Source organism: Emydura macquarii, unplaced genomic scaffold (genome assembly GCF_026122565.2).
Source record: "Emydura macquarii macquarii isolate MOO-44397 ecotype Brisbane River unplaced genomic scaffold, CSIRO-AGI_Emac_v2 contig_3122, whole genome shotgun sequence".
In the NCBI taxonomy this organism is placed as follows: Eukaryota; Metazoa; Chordata; order Testudines; family Chelidae; genus Emydura; species Emydura macquarii.
In genome coordinates this window covers 6683559-6710572 of record NW_027133259.1, presented here as the reverse complement: position 1 = coordinate 6710572, position 27014 = coordinate 6683559, and the positions used below count along the sequence as shown (strand labels likewise).

General features: G+C 47.4%; 1 protein-coding gene across 1 annotated transcript; it reads right to left on the bottom strand.

Moving 5' to 3' along the window:
• Positions 1-6440: 6440 nt before the first annotated feature.
• On the bottom strand, positions 6441-19540 carry LOC137141886 (TRPM8 channel-associated factor 2-like). The gene is made up of 8 exons (XM_067530985.1): positions 19460-19540; positions 14778-15411; positions 12247-13238; positions 11205-11299; positions 10066-10279; positions 8654-8893; positions 7926-8263; positions 6441-6716 (listed from the first exon to the last, which is right to left on the bottom strand). Exons 2-8 carry the CDS (start codon positions 15392-15394, stop codon positions 6462-6464), a joined length of 2751 nt encoding a protein of 916 aa, XP_067387086.1. The 5' UTR covers positions 15395-15411; positions 19460-19540; the 3' UTR covers positions 6441-6461.
• Positions 19541-27014: the final 7474 nt, after the last annotated feature.

Sequence of the window (27014 nt, the reverse complement as noted above, 5' to 3'; positions counted from 1 at the left end):
TTAGGACCTAAATAGTGCCTGACAATATCTCTTTATCGCCGTGGATAAATCATTAAAAAAGAGCAGACACATAATACAGATTTTCTTTTACTTCTCTAACATTTAATACTCTCCAATTCCCATGCAACTATCTTCTTTCTGTTTATCTTTAATGCAATAAAAACAACATAAAAAAGTAACACATTCACAGAGAACAGGGACTCGGACTATCTGATTGATGGGGAGAGAGTGAATTTAATAAAACAACAGAGGAAATAAAGGAGGGAAACTCCTGAAAAAAGTTAAATACAAATTGCTGCTATTTTAACTACAGTAAGCAGAAGGTAAGGGGAGGAGAATTAATTATATAGAACTGTGACACAGAGGAAAGTGGAGGGTAAGGGAATAAGAGAGAGGCACTATGCTTCACGACTGGCTGCCTCTGAATTGTTTCAGCTCTGAGGATCCCATCCAAAGTCTGTTTCACGGGCTCTATTGACTTTGGTGGGCCCTGAATTACTGCTGTCTTAAACGCCAATTTCTTGGTTCAAACAGGCAGCAGTGAAGGAGTTAGAGAAACATTGTTCAAATTAACGAGGGCAACTTTGAAAAACATCTCTTTGGGTCGAATTAAAAAGCTGTCCATTGAAAGTGATGCTGAAACTCGTGGACAGCAAATGCCGAAGGACCTTATTTAAAGTTGCTGGTGATAAGATTTTACACAGGTGAACCTATTCGGAAATCACACTGCTCCCCCCTCGCCCATGCCTGTTTCCATCCAGAAAAACTGCAAAGAGGAGGAGAAGCTCTCTTGAATCCTGCCCTGGAGAAAAACTGACTGAGACCCTAAATTAACACCCAATAGCATTCTTTGTTTCTCAACAGACAATACAAGGAACTGCATTTCCTCAAGGAAATAATTTGTTCACTCTCTGGCAGAGGAGAGTTTCACTTCGAGAATACTATTCTGTATTCAACCATTAGTCCAGCCATGCTGGTGTTCCACCTCTTGCTCTGCTTGGTTCTACTGTACCAGAACAGGGCATTGTTCCATCTAGTGGTCCTCTGCCCAGCCTCCTCCTTATCCAAATCAGGCCTCTGTCCTCCCTAGTCCAGCAGTTTGCTACACAGGATTAAATCACTGATTCATCTAGATTGTTACCCCATTTCCAGCACACCAGAAGGGATGACTGGACCATCTAGTCATCTGGTATCCCATTTCCCTGTCATACAGGATCAGACCATAGCTCACTCTCATTTAATATCCCAGTTATGGCTGCAGCCACTTCCACAATGCTCCTCTTCAGTCATCTAATTACAGCTCTTTCTTTCCTTCACTCTCTGCTGCCACTGTGTGGCCATTTCATCCCTCTCCCTGAATTATTTATTATTACTCCTTATTTGTATTACCATAGCACTTAGCCATCCTAGTCCAGTGTTTTTCAACCTCTTTTCATTTGTGGACCACTAAAACATTTTGAATGGAGGTGCAGACCTCTTTGGAAAGCTCAGACATAGTCTGCAGGCCTCCAGGGGTCTGCAGACCACAGACTGAAAACCACTGCCCTAGTCCGTAGCCCTAGTCAAGGACCAAAACTGCATTATGCTAGGCACTGTACAAACACAGGAGAAAAAGATGGTTTCCACCCCAAAGAAATTGCAATCTAAGTATAAAACAAGAGACAACAGATGGGCAGAGACAGGCAGATGGGGGAGTACAAGGAAACAGTGAAACAACCGTGGTCAGTATTGTCACGCTGTCTGGAGTGGCTCACCACTATGAGTGCCTGTCTCAGGGAAGACTGTCAGAAAACAAGGCCAGAGACCCCAAACTTGTGGTATGTTCTGTAATTAGATTTCATCCAGCCAGTAATGAATGTGAACTCCTGGATCACTATATCAGTCTTACCATGGAGTCACAGACAGTCCCTTTAGCCTCTCCAGCATATCTTGCCACCCAAACAAACTGAACTTTGTGACAGAAGGTCCCTTAAACCTATAAAATCACACCAAATCAGGGGTTTCTCCCAGTTCCATGAAACCAGTCATTTACCCCAGATCAACTGGTACTCCAGATCTTACACCAAAGACAACACTGACAGCCAATTCTATAGTAAACTAACTATAGGTTTATTAGCGAAGAAAAATAGAATGAGCATTACTGAGAGGTTAAAGCAGGTAAAATATAATATCCAATAAATAACAGTTTGTAATTCCAAATGGTGACAGTGATATAACAGACTGCCAGTTTCCCAAAAGTCTTTTAGGGCAACCCAGAATAACTCAGGGGATCTCAGTCTTCTCGTTCAGTTATTCTGTCTTGTTAGAATCCAAATAGTCCAGAGATAAAGGATCTTTCTTTGAGTCCATATTGATCTCTTCTCGACACAGCAGAAAAGCTGACAGGGTCCGTACCCATGTGGGTGTTTGCTTTGATGACAGATAGTGAGGAATTCACTCAGAGTCCTTGACCTCGATCATCACAAACAATGATCCCTTGCTTTGAAATTAGCATTTTTCTGCTAAAGTTCTTAAGTCCTTCATTAGCATTTCACAAGATTTCTTTGATGGATAATTTAGTTGCAGGGTTATACACAAAGGTAAATATTTGCTGTTATATTATAATAGGAATAGATAAGTAAGAACAACACAAGTAATGACCCATTAGTTTCCATGAAATTTAAACATCTGAATGTATACTTAAACATTCAACAATCACTTTGGTCTATTCTAATAGCAAGGAAATGGGCCTGAATACATTCTTACATCTAACAGCCGCTTTTGATATAAACTAACACACACGTGAATTGGCTTGCAGCCCTGATCTGACCTGGTTTGTCAGTATCACAAGTATGATAGTCTGTGATCTCAGTACACCGACAACCTAACCGTTGTCGAGTTTTTTGTAGGGGTAGTAAGGTGGCGTGGCCTCTCTCTGAGACTGACAAGGAGGGATGGCCACGCACCCCCTGGGGGGCAGAGCCAGGAAGGCCATGCCCACCATGCCAGAAGCAGAGGGGCAGGAGAGGAACAGGAAGTATAAAGGGCCAGTGCCCCCTGTCCCCTGTGCGTTGTGAAGGGCTGACCCGGCACCTCTTGCAGGACAGCACCTGGGGACCTGGAAACCCCCCCCCCGGTATGCCACTGTTTTGCAGCAGTACTCTGAATGGATAGAAGAGGGGGCAGACTGCATTTGTCAGGCCAGAGAGCATGTTGCAGTAACACAATGAGACACAAGACAATGAGGGCCAAGTGTGGACCGCTGGGAAAGGCCATACCTTAGAGACGCTTTGCAGAAAGAATTGGCAAGATTTAACCATAGCCTGGATGTGAGGACTTACAGAGAGGTCCAAGTTGAAAATGATGCCCTGGTTATGGGCCTGAGTTACTGGCAGGTGAGTGTTGTCCACAGTGATCAAGAAAGGAAGTGTGGGTAGGACTTGGGGGTAGATTAGGCTTTCTATTTTAACCATGTTGGACTTGAGCTGACAGCTAGAGATCCATGAGGAGATGTCAGAGAGCCAGGCCAAAATTTTAGTCTGGTCAGGAGACAGGTGTGGAGTAGAGAGTCATCAGCACGGAGATGGTAGTTAAAGTGGTATGTGTGGCTGAGATTACCCAGAGCTAAGATATGGAAGGAGAAGGGGAGGGGACCAAGGACGGAGCTCCGTGGAACCCTCACAGAAAGCTAGGGGGCAGATGAGGATACTCTAAGGCCATGCAGAAGGAGCAATTGGAGAGAACCAGGAGAGAACAGAGTCACAGAAGCCGAGGGAGGATAAGATTTCAAGAAGAGCATGATTGATGATGTCAAAAGCAGCTAACAGGTCAAGGAGGATGAGGTTGGGGTGCTGGTTCTCTGCTTTGGCTAGGCAGAGGTCATTTGGGACTTTCATGAGAGCAATTTCAGTGGAGTGCAAGGGCCAGAAGTCAGACTGGAATGGCTGTAGGATGGACTTGGAGAAGAAGAACTCCAGACAGCCGTTTAAACAGCACGTTCAATGAGTTTAGAGATGAATGGGAGTAGCGAGATGGGAGAGTAGTTGGAGATGAAAGTGGGGTTAAGGGGTCAATTCAGATCTAGCTTTCCCATAATAGTAATAATAATAAATTATGTAAAGTTAGGGATAGGAAGAAACGTCAATTATATAGATACATATACAAATATTAAAATACCTGATGAGCAGTATGATAGATAGATAGATAGTATTATCTGCAGACAGCATAATTTCCCCTCCTTCCATTCTAATCTACCACACTTTAAATGTGTGGATTACGATCTATGGTGCTTGCCAGAAGTTCATTCAATGCTGTCAAATGCTTTACAATCAGGAAGGGGGAAAGGCTTGCTTATGTGCAATTTGCTTCTAGCCAAAAATTGCTAGTAAAGAATCTAACAAAAGATCCAGTGTTGTTGGCCTCAAAGATTTTTTGTTTCACATGCCTTGTATGTTGCCGAAGAATTATTGTGCCTATATATTTTGTAGTCTGTCTGCAAGTGTGTTGGTTAGTCTCCCAATCACACTGAAGAAGTAACATCAACCTTGATTTGCCAGTATCAGGAGGGTCTTTATTGGCTTTTAGCAGCGAGGGAGTACCTCCCAAGAACACAGACACTAGCAAATGACCTTTCAGTAAAGTCAAGCTGACTGCATGAATGAAGCCAGTAAATCTATATTTAATGTGAACAACTCATGAGTGAACCCATCGGTTGTTGGAGTTTATTGGAAGGGGAGGGTCTTTAGTCACTGGTTTTATTTAGTCTGAAGTTAATGGAGTCTCCAGCTCAATTTTATTTGGTCCATTTCAATCCCTTAAACGGCTATCCTCAGCAGCGTCTCAGACTTTTGCTGGACAGCTCATTTAATTGATCTGATCCTGCCCCCTCAACCAGGGTTTCACAGTAGCTACAAAATGTTCATTTATTATTTGGAGATCTGTCGCTACACCAACATTTTCTTGTTTTATTGCTGCAATTACTGTTTGGGCTTCCTGCTTTCACGATGGAGGCCCAATCCTGCATTCAGTACTTGGCAAAGCATCTTTGAACTTCAGGGTTCGACTCCTTGATGTGCCAATATTATTCTGATTTATCCCCCGTTTCACAGGATAGCATATTCTGGCTAAAGAACTGATCTCTGTCACTGGGTAAAATGAGACTGGTTAGTTTAAATTTGGATTTCCTCAATGTATGTCTCCATGTAGTTCAGTCAGACCCTCAGCTGGTGAAATTTGCCATAGCCCCATTGAAATCAACAAAGTCACACTGATTTACATCAGCTAATGATTTGGCCCTTCTCTTTTTTGGATTATCAAATCCATTTTGGTGAGGAAAAGTAAATAAACTCACTCCAGCAAGAGAATCCTATATTAGAACTGGCAGGCTTCTGAGAAATTTGTTTATATCCATTCATTTCTTGTCCTCTGCTTATAAACTCACCAAGGGTGAAATTCACCCCTCTATATAGGGCCAGCACAAAAATCTAAGCACCAGATAAACTGTATTTAAAGTCTTCAAAACAGGGCTAAAGTGGGATTTAAGTGTTGCCCACACCTGTGCATAACTTCTGAATGAAGAATGGGGGACAATATTTCATATCAGGATGGAAGAAAAAGAACAGAAAGTAACTTTGGAACATGCGGAAGTCAAATCTAATGCATTTCCTGGAAGGTATCCCACAAAACCAGGAACACATGTAAGACAGAAGGAAAATGAAAATCAGCAACGCCAAGTGGAAAGAAAGTACCAGTATTTGGGATCTCAGCTAAATGGCAATTGTATAAAAGCATTATGAGGTCACTTTGTTTTATGACTGTGGGTGTGGAATCTTATCCAGTATTAGAGAGATTAAATCTTAAAAAGAACTAAGACCAATGAAATGTATCCTGAAGGTCTCGTGTTACTGACATTAAACCAGTAAACTAGAAGAAATCAATATTGTCTTTGCCATTGTTAGTATTACAGATACGGATCTCTTTTGTGTAAACCCTGAGATAACCCAGTGATTAATCCACCCATTTGCCTGGAGAGACAGTTTCTGCAGGAAGTAAGCACAGCAGGGGTGAAATTCACTCCTAGGCAGAAGGTCACCACAAGGCCTCCACATTACTTAAGCCTTCAAAACAGGGTATACATGGAACTTGAGCGTCACATAGATCTTTGCTGACCCTCTGCACAGGAGGGAATTTCACACAGAGAGAACAACAAGCTAAAGAACTCAGACCAAAAATAGGGGCACAGCAAGTACATGTCCCACTGTCCAGGGGAAGGATAGAGGTTGTGGATATAAAATCGGAATCAGACAGTGTGGGAGCACAATCATAGGAACAAAGGGCTGGAAGGGACCTTGAGAAGTCATCTAGACCATCCTCCCATGATGAGGCAGGACTAAGTATACCTAGACCAATGCAAACTCTGGTACAGTTTAAAGGAAATGTAAGAGGCTGTTGGATTAGTTTTAGAGACTAATTGCCCAGGCTTTTTATTTCCTCACAGGTATGTATTGCTTCATTGGGTTCTCCTCCCAGTTTGGAAGAGAAGCCAGTTCCAAGGAGACTTCTTCCTTGATAGGCCATCCCCAGGCCAGAAAGAAAGGAGCCAGATTCTTGTTCACCTGCCGAGAGAACTTCTCTGCCCACAGGTTCATCTTGGAGGGGTTGTCCTTGGGGATGTTGCACATTTTCTGGTAGTCAGAGAAGAGGAGGGTGAAGGGTTCCCAGCCAAAGCCCTCCTGCAGCTGAGGAGCAAGGAGGAGTAGTGTTAAAAACATGATCTTGGTCCCTGATTACAGCATTGGACACTGAGCCTGATCCCGCCTCAGGCAAAGCCTCATAATACAATCAGGAATATTAATGAACACCTCATGAATATGAAGAAGGAACACTTCACGAATCTAAATTTCCCCTGTGAGTATATGTGCCTCTCACTTCACAGGCATTCATTAATCTCCAGTAGTAGAAACTTTCATTTTAAAATGCTACCTGCAGATACTTTAGACAGGAGAAAAACCTATATGGGTGACAAACCCTCATGCTTCAGGGCACAAGACAATGTGCCTGAGGACAGGAAGAAACATCCCCCCTATGCACATGATTACATAATAGCCCAGAGACCCAAGCTGCAGTGGGAGCAGCCACAACCTGGCTTCACAGTCCCAGGAACCTCCCTGCAGCCCTGTGCTGGCAGCTGCTCGTATGAGGGAAGGAGAGGATTGTCAGGAGAGGACAGTGGTGAAAAGGGCTGGGTGAAGAGTGAACAGGGGATGGGGAAGAGGGAACAGGAGAGCCTCAGGGGCACTGTGGATTGATGTCAGGAACAATGCTGGCTTATTTCCATTGCCCAGCGGGGGAGGGCCTGCCCGCACCCCCTTCCCCTCGGTCTAGCCAATGGCTCCTCTTCAGGCCACACGAGGGATGCGGGGGGAGAAAGGGAAGGTAGCTCTTCTACGGCTCCCCCCTCTTAGCCCTCTAGGCTAATTCTCTGGCCCCCACTATCTGAGCACCTCGCAATCGTTACTTCTGTATTTCTCCTCACTACACAGCTGGGAGCTAGGGCAGTGTTGTTATCCCCATTTCACAGCCGGCACAGCGAAACGGAAGGCCCAGACCCTCACAGGTATTTAGGTGCTTAACTCCCACTGAGTTTAACGTGCAAAGAACCAGAGCAACAGCTCCTGTTTTCCTGCCCAGGAGGAAGACTGGCAGACAGCAGCGGCTCCTTTCCCCGGGTGGCTAAGCCCAAGACCTGCAGCAGAGGGCGGGCACGGAGAAATGCTCTGCCAGACTACGCCATCCATGTGCCTGCTGGGTGCTTTACAGACCTACCGTAAGTCCTGAGCAGATGTTTGTGTGGGCAGCAGACTCCAGCCTGAGGATGTTTATCTGCCAAAGGATCACTGAATGCAAAGAAACCTTTCCATCTCCAGCTCCATCTCTCCCATCGTTACCTGCAGGTACGTCTCCAGCGCCGTCCACACGCTCCAGTCCTTCAGTTGAGCCCCTTTCTCCAGATAACTGGTTATCCTCTCCTTCCGACACTGGGGCTGGAGGGCCTGGTGGGCCCTGTCCCTGGGGATCCCCAGCACCTTCTCATGCACATAGACAGACCAGAGGTTGCAGGTGGCCTCAGTGGTGTGAGGAGGGAATTCCCAGCCTGCCCGCTGCTGGTTGTGTCCCAGCTCATGGATGGGGCCCCACAGGCCCGTGGCTCGCATGTGTTCCACAGTCACCATCTCCTTCACCGAATCCAGATGGCCCATGATGGGGTAGCCCGCGTGCATCCAGCCTGGAGGGAAGACATGGTACTAACACCCGCATGAGAGCTCACCCCAACACCGAACCCTTAAACACGCTTATGGAGCACTTGATCAGGGACTAAATGGTTCCCAAACTGTGGGGCAGGGGCCCGGAGGAATGTCCAGGGGGGGGGTGTGCGGCAGGGCCTGGTCCAGTCCCCACGAGGGGGCAGGGAGGGAGCACCACCCATCCCACCCTTAAGGACCCAGAGAAGGAAGATGAGGGACTAGAAACGTGCAGCTCTTGTCTAGGAGGTTCACATGTCTACTTGACTCATTGCATTTGTCAGTTTAACAAAAAAGCGTTGAAGGAATTAAAGCTGCTGCCTAAAGCCACTTCTTTCGGAACCTCTGTTAGGCCCACATGGACGTAGACTCACCAGCTGAGATCTGGACATCCGTCACAATCCTCTCGGGCCTTGGGAACTTCGCTGGTGCTGCAGCTAACTCAGCTATAGCCAGCATGATCTGGTCCCAGAGGGTCAGCAGAGGCTCTGGGTTCTCTATATGGCGGATGCTGTCAGCAGGCACCGTCAGGATAATGTTCTCAGTAGCTAGTTCGGCCCAGGGAGCAGGGTAGTGCCGGATGCTGGCCAGCCACTGGCATTTACAGGTCTCTCCTGTATCAACAGGGAAAACACATTCAACATGCCCCACTCTCTCAGTTATCTTCCCTGGGTGTTGGCTGCAAATGTCTGATTTCATCATGAACTCCTCTCAGGAACAATAATAGTACTTGGCATTTATAGAGCATTTCACATCTTTGAAGTGCTCGATGGACGTGCATAAATTAATCATCACAGCATTCCTAGGAAGTATCATCATCCCCCTGTAGTGTCCCACTGGGGATCTGAGGCACAGAGAGATTAAGTGACTTGCCCATGGTCCCACAGTAAAACTGTGGCAGAGCCAAGGACAGAATTCAAATCTCCCACTTCTCAACTCACTGCCTTAAGCACTAGACCATCCTTCCTCATTGAACTACAGAGCCTTCCATCTAGTTATTATCGCTGACCTTAACATGAGTCCCCCTCCGCTATGCTTCCAAACTTAGCAATGATTTTCCTGTAACACATTTGAATTGCAAGTTCACAGTTTATGAAAAGTGGGCCCCAAATCAACTTCATTCCAAAGCAAAACTAAATAAATACAGGGTGATTCACAGGGGACTCCTGAGTCACTGTCCCCCGTTCAGTAAGTGACTTCTCCCACACTGAGTCGGAGATTGGCAGAGGTTAAATAGCAGCACGCTGGTTTTGTTTTGACCGTTGGAGGAAAAAGAAATGTCAGAAACCAATAAAGAGAAGACTGATGGGAAAGGCAGCAAATGAGTGGCTGTCGATTTCTATTGTAGTGACACAAAGTGGCCACGCAGGCGTGGCAGAGGAATGAGTTAAGGGCAGCTATGTTTAATAACTAGGGCTGGTGGGAACCTTTCAAAGGGGCAATAAAATGGCAGTTGTCAACAAAAAATTATAAAAAAAGAGGGGGAAAAAAACCAACATTTGCTGGTTTTGTCGTTTTCCAGCCAGCTCTGCTATTAACCATTTGCCATATGCACAGCTGCACATTTGTTTTGCGTGCGCATTGAGAGCCGTCCCTAGAGTATGGCGAATCGGGGCGACTGCCCCGGGCCCTGCACTTTGGGGAGCCCTACGCTTCGCACTGGGACTGGGCGGGAGGTGGGTGGCTGTAGCCCACCTCCGGGCTGCATGCCAAGACCCCGCACCCGCCTAGGGACAGCCCTGCTGAGAGGGGCCACGGGGAAAGGCCCCAAGGGATAAACACCTACCCAGTTTGAAGTAGGGAACTTTGACAGCCCCTTCCACAGTGATGGGCACTTTCCCCAGCTGGCTTCCCCCTGGCACTATGATGTAAAGGAGGCCGCCCCAGAGGCAGGAGACTGAATGCGTCTGGCAGCTGACGTGGCACTTGCGTATCACCAGGGGGGCCCGTTTCAGCTCCTTCGCCGCGGTGAGGTCATCGGAGTGACACCCGATCTGCACCTGGGGAACACAAGGGTGGGAAGAGCAGGGCGAGGCCAGGCGCGCCAGGCTCCAGATTGCAGCCCCACCCCCCATGTCCTCTGCCTGAGGGCCTGTCTTCATTAGCACGCAAGCACACACAGCTGCAGGGCGATCCAGCCCTGTGGCGCCCTGATACAACTGCTGTCTGACGGCGGCGTGTGAAGCGGGTTGGGAAAGCTCAGTGCAGGGCAGCTGTGCCCGTCACACACCACCTTCGTCACTTGCGCTACGGCTCAGATCCTCAAAGGTCTTTAGGCGCCTCGATTGATTTCACTGGCACCTTTGAGCAGCTGGGCCGGAACGCCTCTCTCATCAGCAGTCTCAGCACAGACCGGCAGGGCCACAGAGACTGAACTCCTCCGTACCCTTCGAGGTGCTCCCTGGACAGCAAAGAGGAAGCAAGCTGGAGAACGTGAAATGTGTGGGTGAGACGCTGCCTGGGCAGCTGCCTCTGGCATCCCTGGTTAGTCCCCAGGGAACACTGCACCAGCACCAGAATCCTGTAACGTAACACACAGAGGACTGCAGCTTATTTCTGCACAAAGGTCCTGCCCCAGTGTGGGCGGCTGTCTGGTCCCCTCCCCACCTTCCCTCCACTGCTACAGTGAAGCAGAGGTGGAGGGGAGAGCACAGCACCCTGGGGAGCAGCGAGAGGCCCAACCAACAAAGCAAAATGGGGAGGAATATTACAGGAAAGAGATGAGAGAGAGCAGAGGAAATCGCCAGGAATTTTTAAAAACGTACTGGCATGAAGCAGCCACACGGTGGTAGCAGAGAAGAAGCAATGAGAAAGGAGCAGGACTGGGCATAATAATTCCTGAGAACTGTTTCAACTCATGGCAGTGATAGGAGCACCTCACAAATGTATCAGTGTATAAAGACCAGCCAGTTTAATAGAAATCACCTGCAGACCAGCACTGGTCACCGTGCAAGGAAACGTTATCACGGCCGTGTTCCCATCCGGTAGATAAAGTCCTGTACTCAGCCACGCTGTCCCACCTGTAAAGAATCACAGAAGAGAGGCCTGAATACAGAAGACTTAGATTCTGGTCTTCAAAGGCATGCACGCACCTAACTCCCAGTGACAATAATGGGAGTTAGGCACATAAATACCTTTGAGGTTCTGGGCCTTTCCGCACTCCTGGCCCCTGCCCATTTCCGTGGTTAAAGTAATGCAGTTTTGAGTTGTCACAGTGCGAAGAAAGAATCTGATTTTTTTTTTCTTGCTCAGAACACTCAGCATCGGCCTGTGTGTTACCAGGCGTGCTGACGATGTGTTTGTTGGCTGAAAGCATGAGAAATTTTAACATCAGGGGCTTTTTCCCCCTCCTAGACCTAACTAAAGCCTGGGTAACCCTGGCATTTCACTGCAGCGGGACTTGTTTCCAGACAGCCACCCTAGGGAGCTGCAAACATCAGCTGCCAAGCAAAGGTGGTAAAGCCATGATAAGCAGCTGAATTCACACAGCTGTTTATACTGCCCACGCAGAAACACTCCCTTAACTTGGAGTTCAGGTTGTTCAAGTCTATTTCAGCACAATTACTAAGGGTCAGATTGTAGAGCCCTTGCTCTGTTCAAGGTAATTGGACAACTTGTGCGAGTAAGTGCGCAACAGTGTGAATAAAGACTCCACATCTGATCTGAAAAAAATCTATGTTATCACCAACTAAGCCACCATTCAGCAATCACACCCCACACACCTCACAACCCAGACGTTATACACTCACAGACTGCAACACCACAGCATGGTCACTTCTAACACAGAGCCACTCACAGTGCATGCAACCACACGCCAATGCATTAGCTCCACACCACACCCCTCTGACGGGTGGAAGCAGCCAGGCGTTATCTGCACAAAGGAATGGATGAGTTTGGTGTTAAAGTGCAGTCTCAGCAGGAGTGTGTGTGTGTTACATGGGGCAGGTGGAGAGACTGTTCCTCTCACCTGCATTTGTGCCATCGATTTCCAGGGTGACAGGAGGGGCGGGCGGGAGCGTGCAGACCCCATCGGCGGGTTTCTGCACCAGGACGGCACAGTCCGTCATGGTCTGGGAGAGCTGAGTCGCCAGGCACAAGAGGGCTGCCTCCTTGGAGTTGCTCTTGACTGGGTTCCTCTTGCTGACCTGCGGGATCCCGCCCCTGCGCAGCACTTTGAGCAGGAGGCGGTGGAGCGAGGCATACGCGGGGCAGTCTTCAGCCGGGATCCTCAGGAAGGCGGAGCAGTCCTGGCCCAGCCTCTGTAGCCAGTCTGCCAGGGGGGCTCCGAGCGCCTCCTCCTTGTCCACGTCTCTCTGGAAGAGGGAGAGGGCCTGGCGGAAGTGGTAGGGATGGGAAGGCTGCCCTGGGAGCAGCACTGGGTATTTGTCTGCCTTGATGCTGGTGCCCAGGATGCTGATCCCAAAGCGGTTGAGGATTTTATTGCCAGGGTAGCCAGCAACGGCAGCTCGGCCTTGATTCTGGGAGGCCCAGTACCAGGCCTGGCCCCCAATCAGCAGGCCTCCGCCCTCCGCCACGAAGGCCTGGATCTTCTCCGCCTCTCGGTCGCCGTGAGAAGGGCAGCAGTAGACGCTCATGTTGCTCGACAGCTCCGATACCCGGTACCTCCGCCCCTCCTGCGACAGCAGGGAACACAGCCCCTGCAGGTGGGCGGCAACCCCCACCAGCCCCTGCCTCCCAGCATCCAGCCAGCGTACAGCATTGAGCAGGAACCCGGCCAGTTTCGGGGCACACAGCTGGCCCTCGTGAGATGCCACCACCACCCGCCCCCGGCCATAGTGTGCTGCAGCCAGGAAGCAGCGGTGGGAGCTGTCCAGGCCGAGGGGGAAGGCCAGCAGGCCATGCACCAGCAGGGGGGAGGGCACCCCGCCCGTCACTATATCCAGTTCCGACACACCATTGAGAAGAAGCTCCACATCGTGGCTGAGATTAGCCCCGTGTCTGCAAAATCAAGAGGCATCCCTGCTTAGGCTCAATCCCGACATCCTTCATACGGTCACAGAGTCATTAAAGATGTTACGGACACCAGACAGGCCACCCATAGCTCACCTCCCAACCCTGCCCATGCTCTGCAGTGCTGGCCCTTGCCATGTCACAGGGAGTCTTGCGCCATTGGGGGTCTTTCTGAAAGCCCCAGCTGCTGAAAATGGGAGAATCTCAGCCTTCAGTTTTACAAAGTCGGTTTGGAGCCTGCAGAGTTGCAAAGAGAAGCTTGAAAACATGCCCCAAGTGTGACCTAACGGCTCAGAACCCAGGAGACAAAAGAAAAGAACCCAGCCTATACTCCGTGTGTTGGGTTTTTTTAACTCCCGTGATTTTTTAACCCAATCTCAACAGGCCTGACTCATGATTTTTGAACCCCTGGAGTTGGCAAAACTATTATAGCAGAGGCCTAACGTATCTAAACCATCTCCAAAATGCATCTTCTTGTCAAGCTGAAAGATCTTTTCCTTAACTCTCCGACTGCTCCTGCTCAGAGGAGAGGACTACCCCTGTCTATAAATATGTATCAGTGACCCAAGTTGAAACAAGTGCCTGATCTCTGTCATGCATAGCCACCCTTTCCCTATCCGGTAACCTCTGCTTCCCAAGATTCCTCTTTCACATCAGTCCTACTCATCATTTCACCTTCTGCTGTTCCCACGTGACTCTTGCGTGTCACTGCCGTTAAAGCCGTGTTGCATGCTTTGGTTTCATTTACCCCTGAATTTGCTGTATAATTTCACCAAACTTAATTTCCCCTCTGTCACTTGTGACAAATCTGCTCCTATCTGGAAACACACAGAAGAGCAGCCCCTGGATAGAGTGTGTGAATAAATAACACCTGTGTCTCCATAGGGCAGGAATTAAAAATTCCGTGCTCCTCATTTGATTTCTTCTCCCAGCTTCTTTGCCACACGACTCCAATCCCTGTGGCATGTAGGTGGCCTTAAAGCTCAGTTTTATTTGCTATAGGTGAAATTTATTTCTGTGCCAGGGGCCAGAACAAGGCAGGGAAAGAGGCTAACCACTGAAGGATGCTGGGCTACTCCGTTTGTTACGCAGTCAGTAGAGAACTCCATAGTCCCTAGGGAGACTGAAGAAAGGAAATAATGTCCTGAGAGTTGAGAGGGCCTGGATCAGGTGGGACCCTGAAAGCTGGGCAGGGAAACAGCTAGTTGCCCCACAGACATGAAACCCTCCCCCTCGGGGCCCTGCTCATATTCTCTCTTGTTGGGGAAACAATCCTTTCGGGTTCTGTAGTTTAACCCATTGCCAAATGACTAGCCAGGACACCTCTGCTCTTTTTCACTAGGGCTTGATTAACCAGAGGACAGCCCCCTCTTCCCTGCCAGGATAATAACCTGCACAACCTCTCCCATCCCTTGGTATTGAGAAATGGGGCATTTCCCCCTTTTCCCGGGCATTTATATAAATCTCCCTTTGCTGTATTTTACTGGGACAAAGTCAGTAATGAGAAAGCTGGGAAGTGTTACTCACTGAACGATCAAGGGGATCTTTGGTATTTTCCTTGAGACTTTGAAGCTCCCTGTCCCCACTGTGTTGCCTGTGAAGTATACGCCGGCCACGCTGGTCACTCGGTTTCCAGGAAAGTCAAACAGCACCTTCTCCGCATCATGTTGACTGGCCCAGAACCAGGCTTGACCTCCGATGAGCAGGCCTCCACCTCTCTTTACAAACTGGACCAGTTCCTCTGCCTGAGCGTCATCATAGGCATGTGTGCAGTACACCCCTAGAGAGGCACTGAACCCCACTCCAGGCTGCACTTTAGTGCTGGACCCCAGGAGCAGCTGAGAGAGGGGATCCAGGCTCCTATGGACTCCGACCTGCGCCTCTGGGGAGGGTCTGAGCCAGTCCACAGCATTTCTAAGGAACTGGGAAAAGTTGGGATTCTCCAGGATCGCCTCGTGGGAAACGACCACCATCCGGCCCTTTCCATACTGAGAAACAGCAATAACCACCTGCTTCTCGGGGCTTACCACCACCGGGAATGCAGCGTCTCCTGTGAGCAATAACTCACCCGGAACAAAATCTCCAGTAAAATCCCACTGCCCAACACTGTCCACCAGCAGCTGATAGGTGTCAGAGGGCTTCATCTTCAGTTTCCTTTTATCTGACGGAAAGGAAAAGCGTTATTGCAGTGCGGTTCAACTCGGAAAAGTGACTGGCAATGGCCATGTCAATTGTCCCACGGTGAGCCCCCAGCAAATGGGCTTTGTTTACAAACGAGGGTCTCAGCCCTGCAACCACTGAGGGCTGGTCTACAGCAGAAAACAAGATCAACCCCGCTATGTTGCGTTGCTCAGGGTATGAAAAATCCACACCCCTGAGTGGCACAGCCGACCTCAGTCCCCGTGTAGACAGCACTGGGTTGATGGAAGAATTCTTCTGTGAACTTAGCTACCATCTCTCAGGGAAGTGGATTACCTACGCGGACAGGAGAACCGCCCCCCGCCCAGCGTAGGTCGCCTTTATGCTGCAGTGCTACAGCAGAGCATGTGCACACAGCATTCGGGAGCCTCTCCCAGCCCGGCTTGACAAACTTGGGCTGCGGGGGGGGGTAGGGGGTCCCGCAAGTGCTCTAAAAATAGTTGTGTAGAGACAGCGCTTTGAAGGTGTTGCGGCTCAAGCCGGAGCTCAGGCTCTGAAGCCTAGGATGGAGGCAAATTTTAGTGCCTAAACCCGCAACTTCAAAGCGCTGTCCAAACAGCCAGTTCTAGAGCGCTAGCATGAGCCCTGCTTGCCCAAATCTGTCTGCCCAGTTTGGGACGCTTGCTCTGGCAGGCTCCAAAGTGCTGTGTAGACCTACCCTCAGGCTCTCCATTGTCTCTCGCCTTCTCCCTTTCCTGCTCCTCTGCTTCTCCAGCACTTTGTGGACATATCACCTTTCCCAGAGGGCGGGGGAGAGGATTTGGTGTCTGTTTGGGGGTTTTCAAGCATTGTGTTTGTCATTTAACCAGTGACAAGTCCAGAATCAACTCTCACCACAGCAAAATATTTAGACAAGGAGAAAACTCCTGCCAGAACTAATCCCATTACACATCATGGAAGGAGGTAAAGCAAAAAATGATAAACTCAGGCAGTAGTAAAGATTTCCCCTTTAGACCTTCCCTGTGGCAGGGAGAGGTGCCAGAGACCGCAGTGGGGGCTGTGATTGCTATTGATTTTACAGGAAAGATGCTCAGATACTACAGTGCTGGGTGGCAGTATAAACCCTGAGGATAGATGAAGAGATAGAGATCAATAACTCAATCTGCAGTTAAAGAATTAATCCCCACGAAACACACCGTATTACCTACGCGCAACTTAACAAATTCTTCTCCTTTATCAGGCAGTATAGAATGAAGGTAAAATGTTCAAACATGGGGGTCCAAAATTAGGCACCTAAATAAAAGCCCCCTGATTTTCAGGAGGTGCTGAGCACCCTCAAACGCCCCTGAAGTCAATGGGAGCTGCGGGTGTGGTCTGCACCTCTGTAAATCAGGACCCTTATTTAAATGCCCACCTTTAGGCACCCAATTTTGAAAAAATTGGCTGAAATCTTAACCAAAATGATCTTCGTCGCTAAGCTGACACTCCGTCTTACCAGACTGTCCAAACAGCAAAGCTTAGCGTTGGGCTGTTTGCATTGGTGCCAGTCAGCTCCTGCCACTCCGGAGTCCCCAGTGCTGACTCCGTGCACGGCAAAGGAATGCCTTTGAGAGGAAGAGAGCAGCAGTCTTCGGGGCAGGGCCTCGCCTTTCCCCTCCCATTCCGTCCCAAGCAAACACTGAAGCCGCACCTAGCTGGCTTTCACAAACACCCACTAAACGGTCATGTCATCTCTGGCTGCCCTGAAAGCAAGTCCCTGATCTGCTAACAGAGGAGAACAGGCTCTGGGCGGAGGAGGAACAGGATCTTCCATCCGGATTCATTTCTCACCAGCTCCAAGGGGCTCAGAAATGGCGTCCCAGCTAACAGTCCTGGCACTATTAACCCATTGCTTGTCTTTGGATGTGCATGGAAACATCCTCCATCGTGCCTACATTTTGTTTGAGATTTTGTTGCTGCTCAAAACCGTTTTTAAGTGATTTTAGTAATTGTGAGCAGTCCTGATTAACCCTAGGGAAGCCATATCCAATCCAAATAGTTTAACCATGCTCGCTGGTTTCATTCTGAGCTCCGTCTTTGCCACTCGGGGTTTCAATGGGCTCTAAACTGAAAGGGAAACTCTGGAGTTTGAAACTATGGGATATGAGAAAAATTTGACACAATCTGTGAACTGAAGCCAGCGAGTTTTGCACAACTCTAGTTAAGTGATTTGCTCAAGTTCACACAACAAGACAGTGTCAGAGCTAGGGACTGAAAGGCAACCAAGTAGTCCTTATTCTCGGAGCCCGATTCTCCACTCCACCACATCAGTTTTACACTGGTGTAACTTCACTGACACATTTACACTAGTGTAAGTGAGAAGAGAATCAGGCTTCCTGTCATTTACTCCAAAAACTAACTGGTCAGATTACGCATCCTTATTCAAGATGAGGAGTACCCTATGGGACTAGTCATGGAGTAAGGTATTCCTCAGCTTGGTTAAGAGTAGTGTGAGACAGAAGGGCCAGATAGCCGCACGAAGGTCCTCCTATTTGTAATCTGGGGAGTGGGCAGGCTTGCTAAAGGACCCTCCCCCAGTGGAGGGTCCTAGAAGGGAGATAGACAAGCCCCAGAATGTTCTGGGCCTTGTTCCCTGCAGACTGAGCAGGGGTTACTACAGGTTAATTAGGAGCACCTGAAGCCAATTAAGGCCCAGCTAGAGTCCTGATAAAACCCCCTGCTCCAGCCAGATGGGGGCAAAAAAAAAAAAAAAAAAAAGGAAGGAAGGAAGGAGAACTGGCAGTGGTGTAGGAGGAGTGGTGTGATCAACTAGAGGAACCAGACCAAGAGCCATGAGAAAGAGACAAGAGAATAGAGAGGGGGAAATAGCCCAGAGGAAAGAAGTTCATCTGCGAGCGGTGTCAGTAGCACATAGCTGCTATTCATAGGGCCCCTGGGCTGGGGCCTGGAGTAGAGGGTGGGCCTGGGTCCTTCCCCCTCCCCCACCTGTGCCCAACAGAGGCACCAACATCCAGAGACAGGGCAACAGGTGGTTGCCTACCACACGAGAGCAAGCGTGGGACCCACCATAGCAGAGTGGGCAGTTTGTCACAGTAGCAAAATCTGGCCCCAAATCCTTCGCTTGTAGCTGCTCCTGTTTTAAGGAATACAAACTGACATCAAGGCCCTGCTCCTGTCAAGGGATCTGCACTCCCAGACGTTTACCAGAACACGGCATGTTGGTGCAGCGTGGATGAGTTGGAAACTGTTTTAATAATAACGCCATTATCCCACCAGTCATCACTTAGATTTCTTGACTTTCATACATGTCACAATACAATCTTAGTATTGCATCTGCCTTCCCACCCCTCTTCATTTAAAATAAATGCAGGGCTGCAATCTCCATGGGCTCTCAACTGATCCGGCACCTTTTGCCAGCTGTATTGTAATTATTGTATAGCTCCCAAAGGCGTGCTAAGTGCCTTGCAGAAGACAAAGAAAGGCTCTGTCCCTGCCCCAAAGAGATTCTAAGTTACAGCTTAGATCTGTACAGCACCTAGCACAATGGGGTTCTGGTCCTTGACTAGGGCTCCTAAGTGCTCTGATACTACTACTACTAATTCATAATCATGTGACAGGAGTTGGGGAGTGCATGGAGTGAGGAAGAGTCAGGGTGACAGCAGTATCATCAGCCTCGTGGTGCAATCATCACTAAAACAGGGGGATTCTTTTAATGAAGCACAAGCTCATCCAGGTCAGTTCTGCTTTCGAATAAAAAAAAGAGTCCCTGGAAGGTGAAAAATGTTTGTCTGTCTGGCCATGGGAGTCACTCCAGGGATTGAGAAAAACACAGAATCCCAGAAATATGAAAGAGATCTGGTTCACTATTCAATCACACCGAGAGCACCCACCTTTCCCCTCCTCAGCCACTGTAGAATTGCGCCCTAGAGTATTATCCAGCACTTTATGCAGGCCAGTTTAAACACAACCTCTCCCTTTAGGTGACTAATCCACGAATAAATCTTTCCACACCCCTTTTCTCTTCTGGCCCTTCCCATGTGTGTACAAAAACAATCTCAGTTCCTTCTCACCTGCTCAGGTCCCAGCAGGGGGAATCACTCACTCACATGTGAAAATCTCTGCTTCCTGCAATCCAATAGTCAGTGTGTTTTGTTACTTCAAATCCTCACAGTCAGTGAGTCCTCTTTATTAGAAAATGAAGGGAACGGAAGAGGAGACAGTGACGGAGCCACAGAGGAGGAGTTAGGGGAGGAGAATTCCCAACCTCTCTAGCTGTGAAGGGAGGGTGTCAGTCTGGGAAATCCCACCCCAGATGGGGCCAGGAGCACCACCCAGCCCCACTCTGCCCCTAGCTCAGTCTCGGGTCCCGGCACTCAGCTCGGCCCCAAACCCTGGTTGCAATGCATGCATATAACAGAAGTTGTTGATAAAATTCACAGTAAGGAAAAATGTGAACATGTACAAATCAGCTGGGACAGTGACATGCATTCTAAGTCGTCAAAGGAATTAGTAAATGAAGTTACTAAACTACTGAAAATTATTTTGTTTGGAATTACCAGAAAACGGATGGAAAGAAAACATAAGACCAATTTTCAAAAATGGTTAGAAAAATGATGCTGGCAATCACCATCTATTAACTATTATTATTTATAATTATATAGCATCAGCAGAGGTCAAAGTGCTATAACTTCCAAGCTTAGTAAGATGTTGCAGTGTCTAAATTGACCAACTAAACTAAACAACCAATGTTTAAAGTCAACAACATCCTTTTTGATGACATTAATGTTCATCCATTTGGATCCATCCAGTGCCTGACAGAATGTTAAAGAGTAAGAAACTTACGATTATACTGAATAAATCTTCCCAGGCAATCTTAATATAATTTTTTTAAAAGTAGAATTTAAAAATTAGTGGATGAAATAAATGCAGCAGATATCATGTATTTAGATCTTTTTTAAATAAAAAATTATATTGAATTTCATGAAAACAACTGAAAACTTCATTAAAATGTCTTAGACAAAACTATTATCCTGGATAGGAAACAAGGTGAAAGACCATACACAAAAGTAACTAGTGCCTAGCAGGGTACCACGGAGATCAGTGTTGGATCTAGTCTTATTTAAAATTTACATCAATGATCTGGAAAGGAGAGTAAAAATCCGGTAAGCAAAACTGGCAGATAATACTAAATAGGGAGTAGCGGTGCACAGCAGTGCAGGAAGAGAAATAACATAAATGGAGCTAGAGAGAAACACGGGCAGAAAATAACGACGTGAGATTCAGCGTATATTGATCACACACCACCTTGTCGCATTAGCCCAGCTATATAGGGTTAGCTCTTTAGGCCCCCATTTGGCAAGGCCTTCAAAATTAGGTAGGAGCTTGAGCACCTTGCTGCACCAAGGCCGTAGCCTTGTCTCGGAAATCAATCCCTCCAATCCCGGATATTTTTGCTCGTTTCTGAACTCCCTTCAGTGACAATGTGTTGCCCAGACCTGGACGCAGCACTCCAAGTGTGTTTGAACAAGAGCCGTATAGCAAGGAACTCTCTGCTCTATGCTTTTGTTTGTGGCGTTCAAAATTGGCCTTTTTCACTACTATGTCACATTGCAAATTCACATCTAGATTGTTCCTCCCTCTCTCCTTTACTTCTCTCCCAGCATCACTGCTTCCCATTGCGTATCTGTTTCAGAGATTTTTTTCAGATGCATTAGCTTGCATTTTTCCAAGCTGATTCTTATTTGGTTTGCTTATGACCATGTTTCTAATCCCTCTAGGTCCTTGCGATAGGGCTTAACCGCCATCCCTTGCAAGATTAGCAAATGCACCCATTTAGTCAGCCTTTGCACCTGGGGAGGTGAGCAGCTAATTTGACTCCCAGCCAGAGGGGGTGGAGCTCAGCCATAACAAGTAGACGGAAGGAGCTCAGTAGAGGAGACAGATGACTCTGGCTGAGAGAGAGAGAGAGAGCGAGTGAGCTAGAGAGCTAGAGCTAGAGCTAGAACAAGCATGAAAGAGGGCAGCACTCTAGAGGGGCAGCGCAGTCTCCTGCAAGGAAAGTCCTGAGGGAGGTCTGTGAGCAGAGAAGAAAAGTCTTCAGTAGCCCAAGAGGACAGTTTTGTTTGAACTTGTTTATGATACCCCTGAAGAGGTCTGAACTAAGGTAACTTGGCCAGTAAGACACAGAAGCCTGGCCAGCAGGAGCCACAGATAGTGGCAATATCCTGCACCAACACAAGGGGGCGCTCTGAGGGTGAGTGAGCCCCATCACAGTCCCTTTATATTATTTCTCTATCCTCACAGATCTCTGCATCTCGTTTTTATTTAATATCGTCTGAAAACATCATTAATCTGCTATTTGCCCCCAGAGCATTAATGAACATTGTAAATAAGTCTGGTCCTAACTCCAATTAATGGCATCCTACCAGTCACCTCCCCTTGACCTGATTTTTTCTATAATCCCACAGTGCCTATTGCGTATGGTTCTGTTACCCTCTGACTGTCTGTTAATGTTGGTCTCAATGTTTATTCTATTATTTCACTATGGGTAGGAATTAAACTTTAAGGACAGTATTTGAGAATTCTCATCTGCCATTGATACTTTCTAGGTATAGTGAGGAGACACTGGGACCCTAGGTGATCAGAGGAGTGTATCATTACTTCAGTCCTTTGATTTAAATTAAAGACATGTGTAACTCTATTTTGTACAATTTGTAAGTATGAGAAGTCCCTTCTGTAGCACACTAAATTTGTTCCATATCATAAAATGATGCAGCCAATGCTCACAATTTAAGACTTGAAGGCCATTCTACAGGCAATAGTCGGTGCTATTTAATTTATTTATTTTTACCAGCTTCGATACCCGCTAGCAAGGTAAATTAAATACTGGGACTTATTGCTTATTAGCGTTTCTATTTTATCATTGACAGATAAGTCTCAGATTTGACCAATAACAATGATCGCTCAGTTTTGACTGTATTGAAAATGTTGATTATCTTTCCAGCAACACATGGCCACAACTCTTAACTTCAAGAAAGGCCCAAACAGGTTAAAATATGACTCTTCACAAGTTCAAACATTCCCATATTCAGAATTTCACCCCTCCTAAATTTTGCATCCTTTACTGTTGTCTCTGAAGATCAGTCATTGTCAATATAATGGGGGAAAATAATCAGACCTGGGGGGCAGATTAATTCATATTTCTGGGACTCTCCAATCAATGGAGTACACAGGTATCCTCTTTGTGGTGTTCTTACTCATTTATCTGATCACTTTTTTCAGAAACACTCCCATCATCATCCTCATCTGCATGGAGTCCCATCTTCACACTCCCATGTGCTTCCTCCTGGGTAATGTATTTGTGGTGGATATCTGCTACACAACAAGCACCTGATACACTTACTGGAGGAGTGGAAAATCATCTCCTACACAAGGTATGGAGTCCAGCTGCACTTGTCTTTTGGTAGCATTGAATTCATCCAGCTGGAAATGATGGCATACAGTCAATCTGTAAACCACTGCAGTTACCCCATCAGTTACAATCAATCTGTAAACCACTGCAGTTATGCCATCATCAAGAACAAGTGGGGGGGTTGCGTGAAGCTGGCAGAAGCCTCCTGGTTGAGCAGTTTCCTCAACTTAGTGGCTATGACACTGGGCCAGGAAGGGTTAAGCCCTAGCAGGCTGAATGACCCAAAATCAACCTTCAAAAACCTTTTGGAAGGAGATACAAATGGTAATTAGAGCCATTTATTATACCTAGCTAGAACTTTGAAGTTTAGACTTGCATTGTTAAGAGACTGGAAGTGAATAATGGGTCTGTATGTCTATATTTACCTATAAACTTGTTAGCGGTTATCGATGTAACTAAATAGTTCCTGTCTGTCACTATATTCTGTTAGTTCAAAAACCAGAAGAAGATATTAACATTTAGATGGAACTTGAATGTAGTCTTGTCCGTTGTTTTCATTCTCTTTGAAGTCTGTAATAACTATCTGTAAAGATAGTCGATTACCTTATGCTAATGTAGCTAATTACCAGTGTGTGCCTAGGAAATAGGGATTTACTTCAAAGCAACCTATTACCTTCCCCTTTGGACATAGGATTGCAAGACATTCCCTTGGTCATTGCATCCAGTCCCATTATCACAGGCAATCCCATCATATAATCCTCTTCATAAATTTATCAAGCTCCTTCTTAAGACTAGTTAGGTTTTCTGCCCCCACAGCTCTGTTGGCAGGCTGTTCCAGAAGCTCACTCCTCAGACGGTTAGAAACCTTCTAATTTCCAACCTAAATCTAGTCATAGCTGCCAATTTATACCCATGTGAGCCACTTTGACTACTGCACACTTATCCTCTCTGGTATTACCTTTTCCCGTCTGTCCAAAACTCATCATTCTCACCTGGTATTCTGTTCAAATCCTCTGCCCTCTTTGAATACCTCCACTGGCTGCCTTTTGCCTTGCATACTTCTTGTCTTTCGCTTGTGAGGCCTATATCAATCATCTTTGATCTACATCTTTCACCGTGGGCCTGAATCTCTTTTTACAGTCAGGCTGCTTTGCAATGCTCTGGCAATATAAGGGGTCTTAAAGCAGGGGTAAATGAGCAACAGGGCCTTTGTGTCTATTCGTGTCTCTCCATGCCATCAATTTCACTACGCCAGTGACAACATTTTCTTCTTGCAGCTTTTCTTCTTCCTGCTTCCTTGCTTTTTTCCCCCATGACATTCCCTTCGTCAGGGACACCCATACAAGACTTTTTCACCAAGCTTCTCTCCTCTTCCTCATTTCTACCTTTCCTAAATTCTCCCTTCTAGCACGTCAAACCTAGTTAGTTCAATTGGTGCCATTTCTGCGTGTAGCATGAGCCCTTAATGTTCTCTCCCCCAGGTACAAAGTTTACAGTCTAAGTTTAGCCCACCCTTAAGTTCTTTGGAAGCATCAGTCTTTGGTAATATTCCAGTGGTGCCAACTCTTGTGAATTAATCGCAAGTCACTGAATTTTGGAGTCTGCAGGAGGAGCTTTTGCGATGACGTGAGAAGCTCTTCCATCCTTGCCATTTTTAATGCCTTGTCCGCTCCGGACACAACAGCAGCACAATGTGACTGCAGGAAGAGTGGAGCCTGAGCCACCCCTGCCGCAGCTGGGCCTTGGCAGCGCTCCCCTTATGCACACTGCTCACACACAACACCCTCCATTCCAGGACTTCTCTGGGAAGAGCAGATGCCAGGTCCCAGGCGGAGAAGAATCCCTGGAACAGTGGGGAGGGGGGCGGAGGTGGAAGAAGGGGAGTGCTGCCTGGGCAGAGAAGGTGGGGGGTGTCAGGGAAGTGTTGCTTCTTGCAAAAGGCTAAATCAATCCCATTGTGTGTTTACTGTGACATTATCACTTATATGAATGATTGATATAAGTTGTGACATAGAAATACTGTCATTATACAGGGTCATTTTTGGAACATTACAAATACTTTCAACACTAATTTTTTTTTTTTTTTAATATTTCACAAAGGGAGATTACATAACACTCTGGTCCCTAAGGATCCTGATTACTGATTAGTTGTCCATTAGCTAACCCTGGGTAATTATTTCATAGTTATTTGTGAATATGTCAGCTGTTCTTTTATTGCAGCACTGAATAAACGTATGAGTTTAATCATATGTCAGGACAGAGCATATTTTTCTTCTGCTGTTGCCTACACAGTACAATACTCATTTTTGTCTAACCTCCCCCACCCCATCTATTCCTCTACACCCTTTCAGCTAAATTCAGAAGTTAATGTAAAGTACTTTAATGGGTATATCTGTAACTCATCAGCCCTAAGAAGTAATATCAGTTCTGCCTGCCAGTATGAACCATGACACACTAATTAGGTCAGTGGTTCTCAGCTATTTACCATCCAGCCCTTCTTCTGTCAAAGGAAATAGTTACTGGGGGAGAAAGTAACCCAGTAATTGGGAATGAATGACAGTTCCTCTCTTAGGGTTGAGGAGAGAATCAGTGCAGTCTCCATCTGGGCAGCCTGGGAGAGGTGTGCATTTTTGCTGTGCTTAGAATTGTAGGACTGGAAGGGACCTCGAGAGGTCACCTAGCCCAGTCCCCTGCACTTATGGCAGGACTGAGTATTATGCATTAAACCTGAAATTCTCTCACACACTCTGGCAGAGGAGTAGAGGGGAATTAAACAGTCAAGACAGACTAAAAAATGATGTTTTGTTTTGTTTTTTAAAATCTCATGACTTTGGGGGCTAATCTGATGATTTTGTGGGGGCTGACTTATTGATCTCTTGAGATTTTCAATACCATGACATGGTATCTGTATATGTTCGTAATTGCTTTTCTCTCACCTTGTCATATACACGAATAATGTGCAATTGGGGACAACTTTATAATGTATAAAAACAATGTTTCTAGAGCAGGGAATGGAAGGGCGAGGGAAGAAAACTAGTGGGATCATACTCATCCCACAATACATCCTTTCCTCTCCAGATGTAAGAGCACCACCAGTCAAGGCCTTGATGCTGCACTAAACTCCACATGGGTCCAGGAGTCCCCAAACAGAGCTCACTGCAGGACTGGGCACCTACCCAGATTGTCAGTTAAAGGCAAACCTAGCAGCTTTCAAAGGAGAGCAGTCAAATATCACAGGGCATCAGTGGAAGTCCTTTACTGAAGGAGCTTTTGTCTAAGAGCTCGGTGCAAACATTCATCCTGCTGAAATGCAATTCCCAGATGCAGCCAAAGCACCGTGAATGAAAGAAGGAAATGCAGAGTATATTGCTGCAGCACCACAGTTAGAAGATTAGGTACCAGCCAGAAACCACAATCCTACTCTCACTGGGAGAGCTGACTGCTGGGAATGCTGCAGCTGGTGCCAGAGGCGGTGCTGCCCTGGGAGTCGAACGCCAGGGGGAGCCGGCTGCACGGATGTCCCATCGCATGGCGGCAGCATTATCCGCATGTCTGCTGCACACACCCGGAAGTGGCAGCAGAGGGCGCTGCCCAGACCGGCTCGGGTGCTGCAGCACCAACCCCACCCCACGCCCCCACACACTTAGGGAACGTCTGAAAAGTGTGTCAGAGAGGAAAGGGGAAGAGAAAGTGCAAGAAAACTCGGGAACGTGCTGGTAGCCTCCTCTCGTGGGCAACGGGGGCACAATGCGTGCAGCTGCCAGGGAGCGTGGACAAGTTGTTGGGCAGGGCAAGGAAAAGGCAAACAAACCCTGCATGAATGTCATGGTGGGAATGAAACGTTAACATGGGATCAGTTATTCTGGCTATCCCAGGAACGCTGACGGCTTGCTTGTGCATCCGTGCAAACTCAAAGCAGCGCCATGTAATCACTCCGGTGCACAGGCGATCAGAAGTTAACGATGCCACATTGCAGCAACTCTGTGTGTGTGTGTGTGTGTGTGTGCAACAAGCCATAAACTCAGCCTCTCTGAGCTGTGGGACCCTGCATGCAGCGAGCACGAACTGAACAACTTTCCCTGCACCCCCGCTGCTCCCTCTGCGAGGCTCGCCACGGACCAGCCACCCGCGCCTGCCTGCAGGAGGATTTAAAAAAAAAAAATCTTTTCGTGTGCTCGTGCGATGCGAACTTTAGCCCCGGCCCCCGGCGCTGC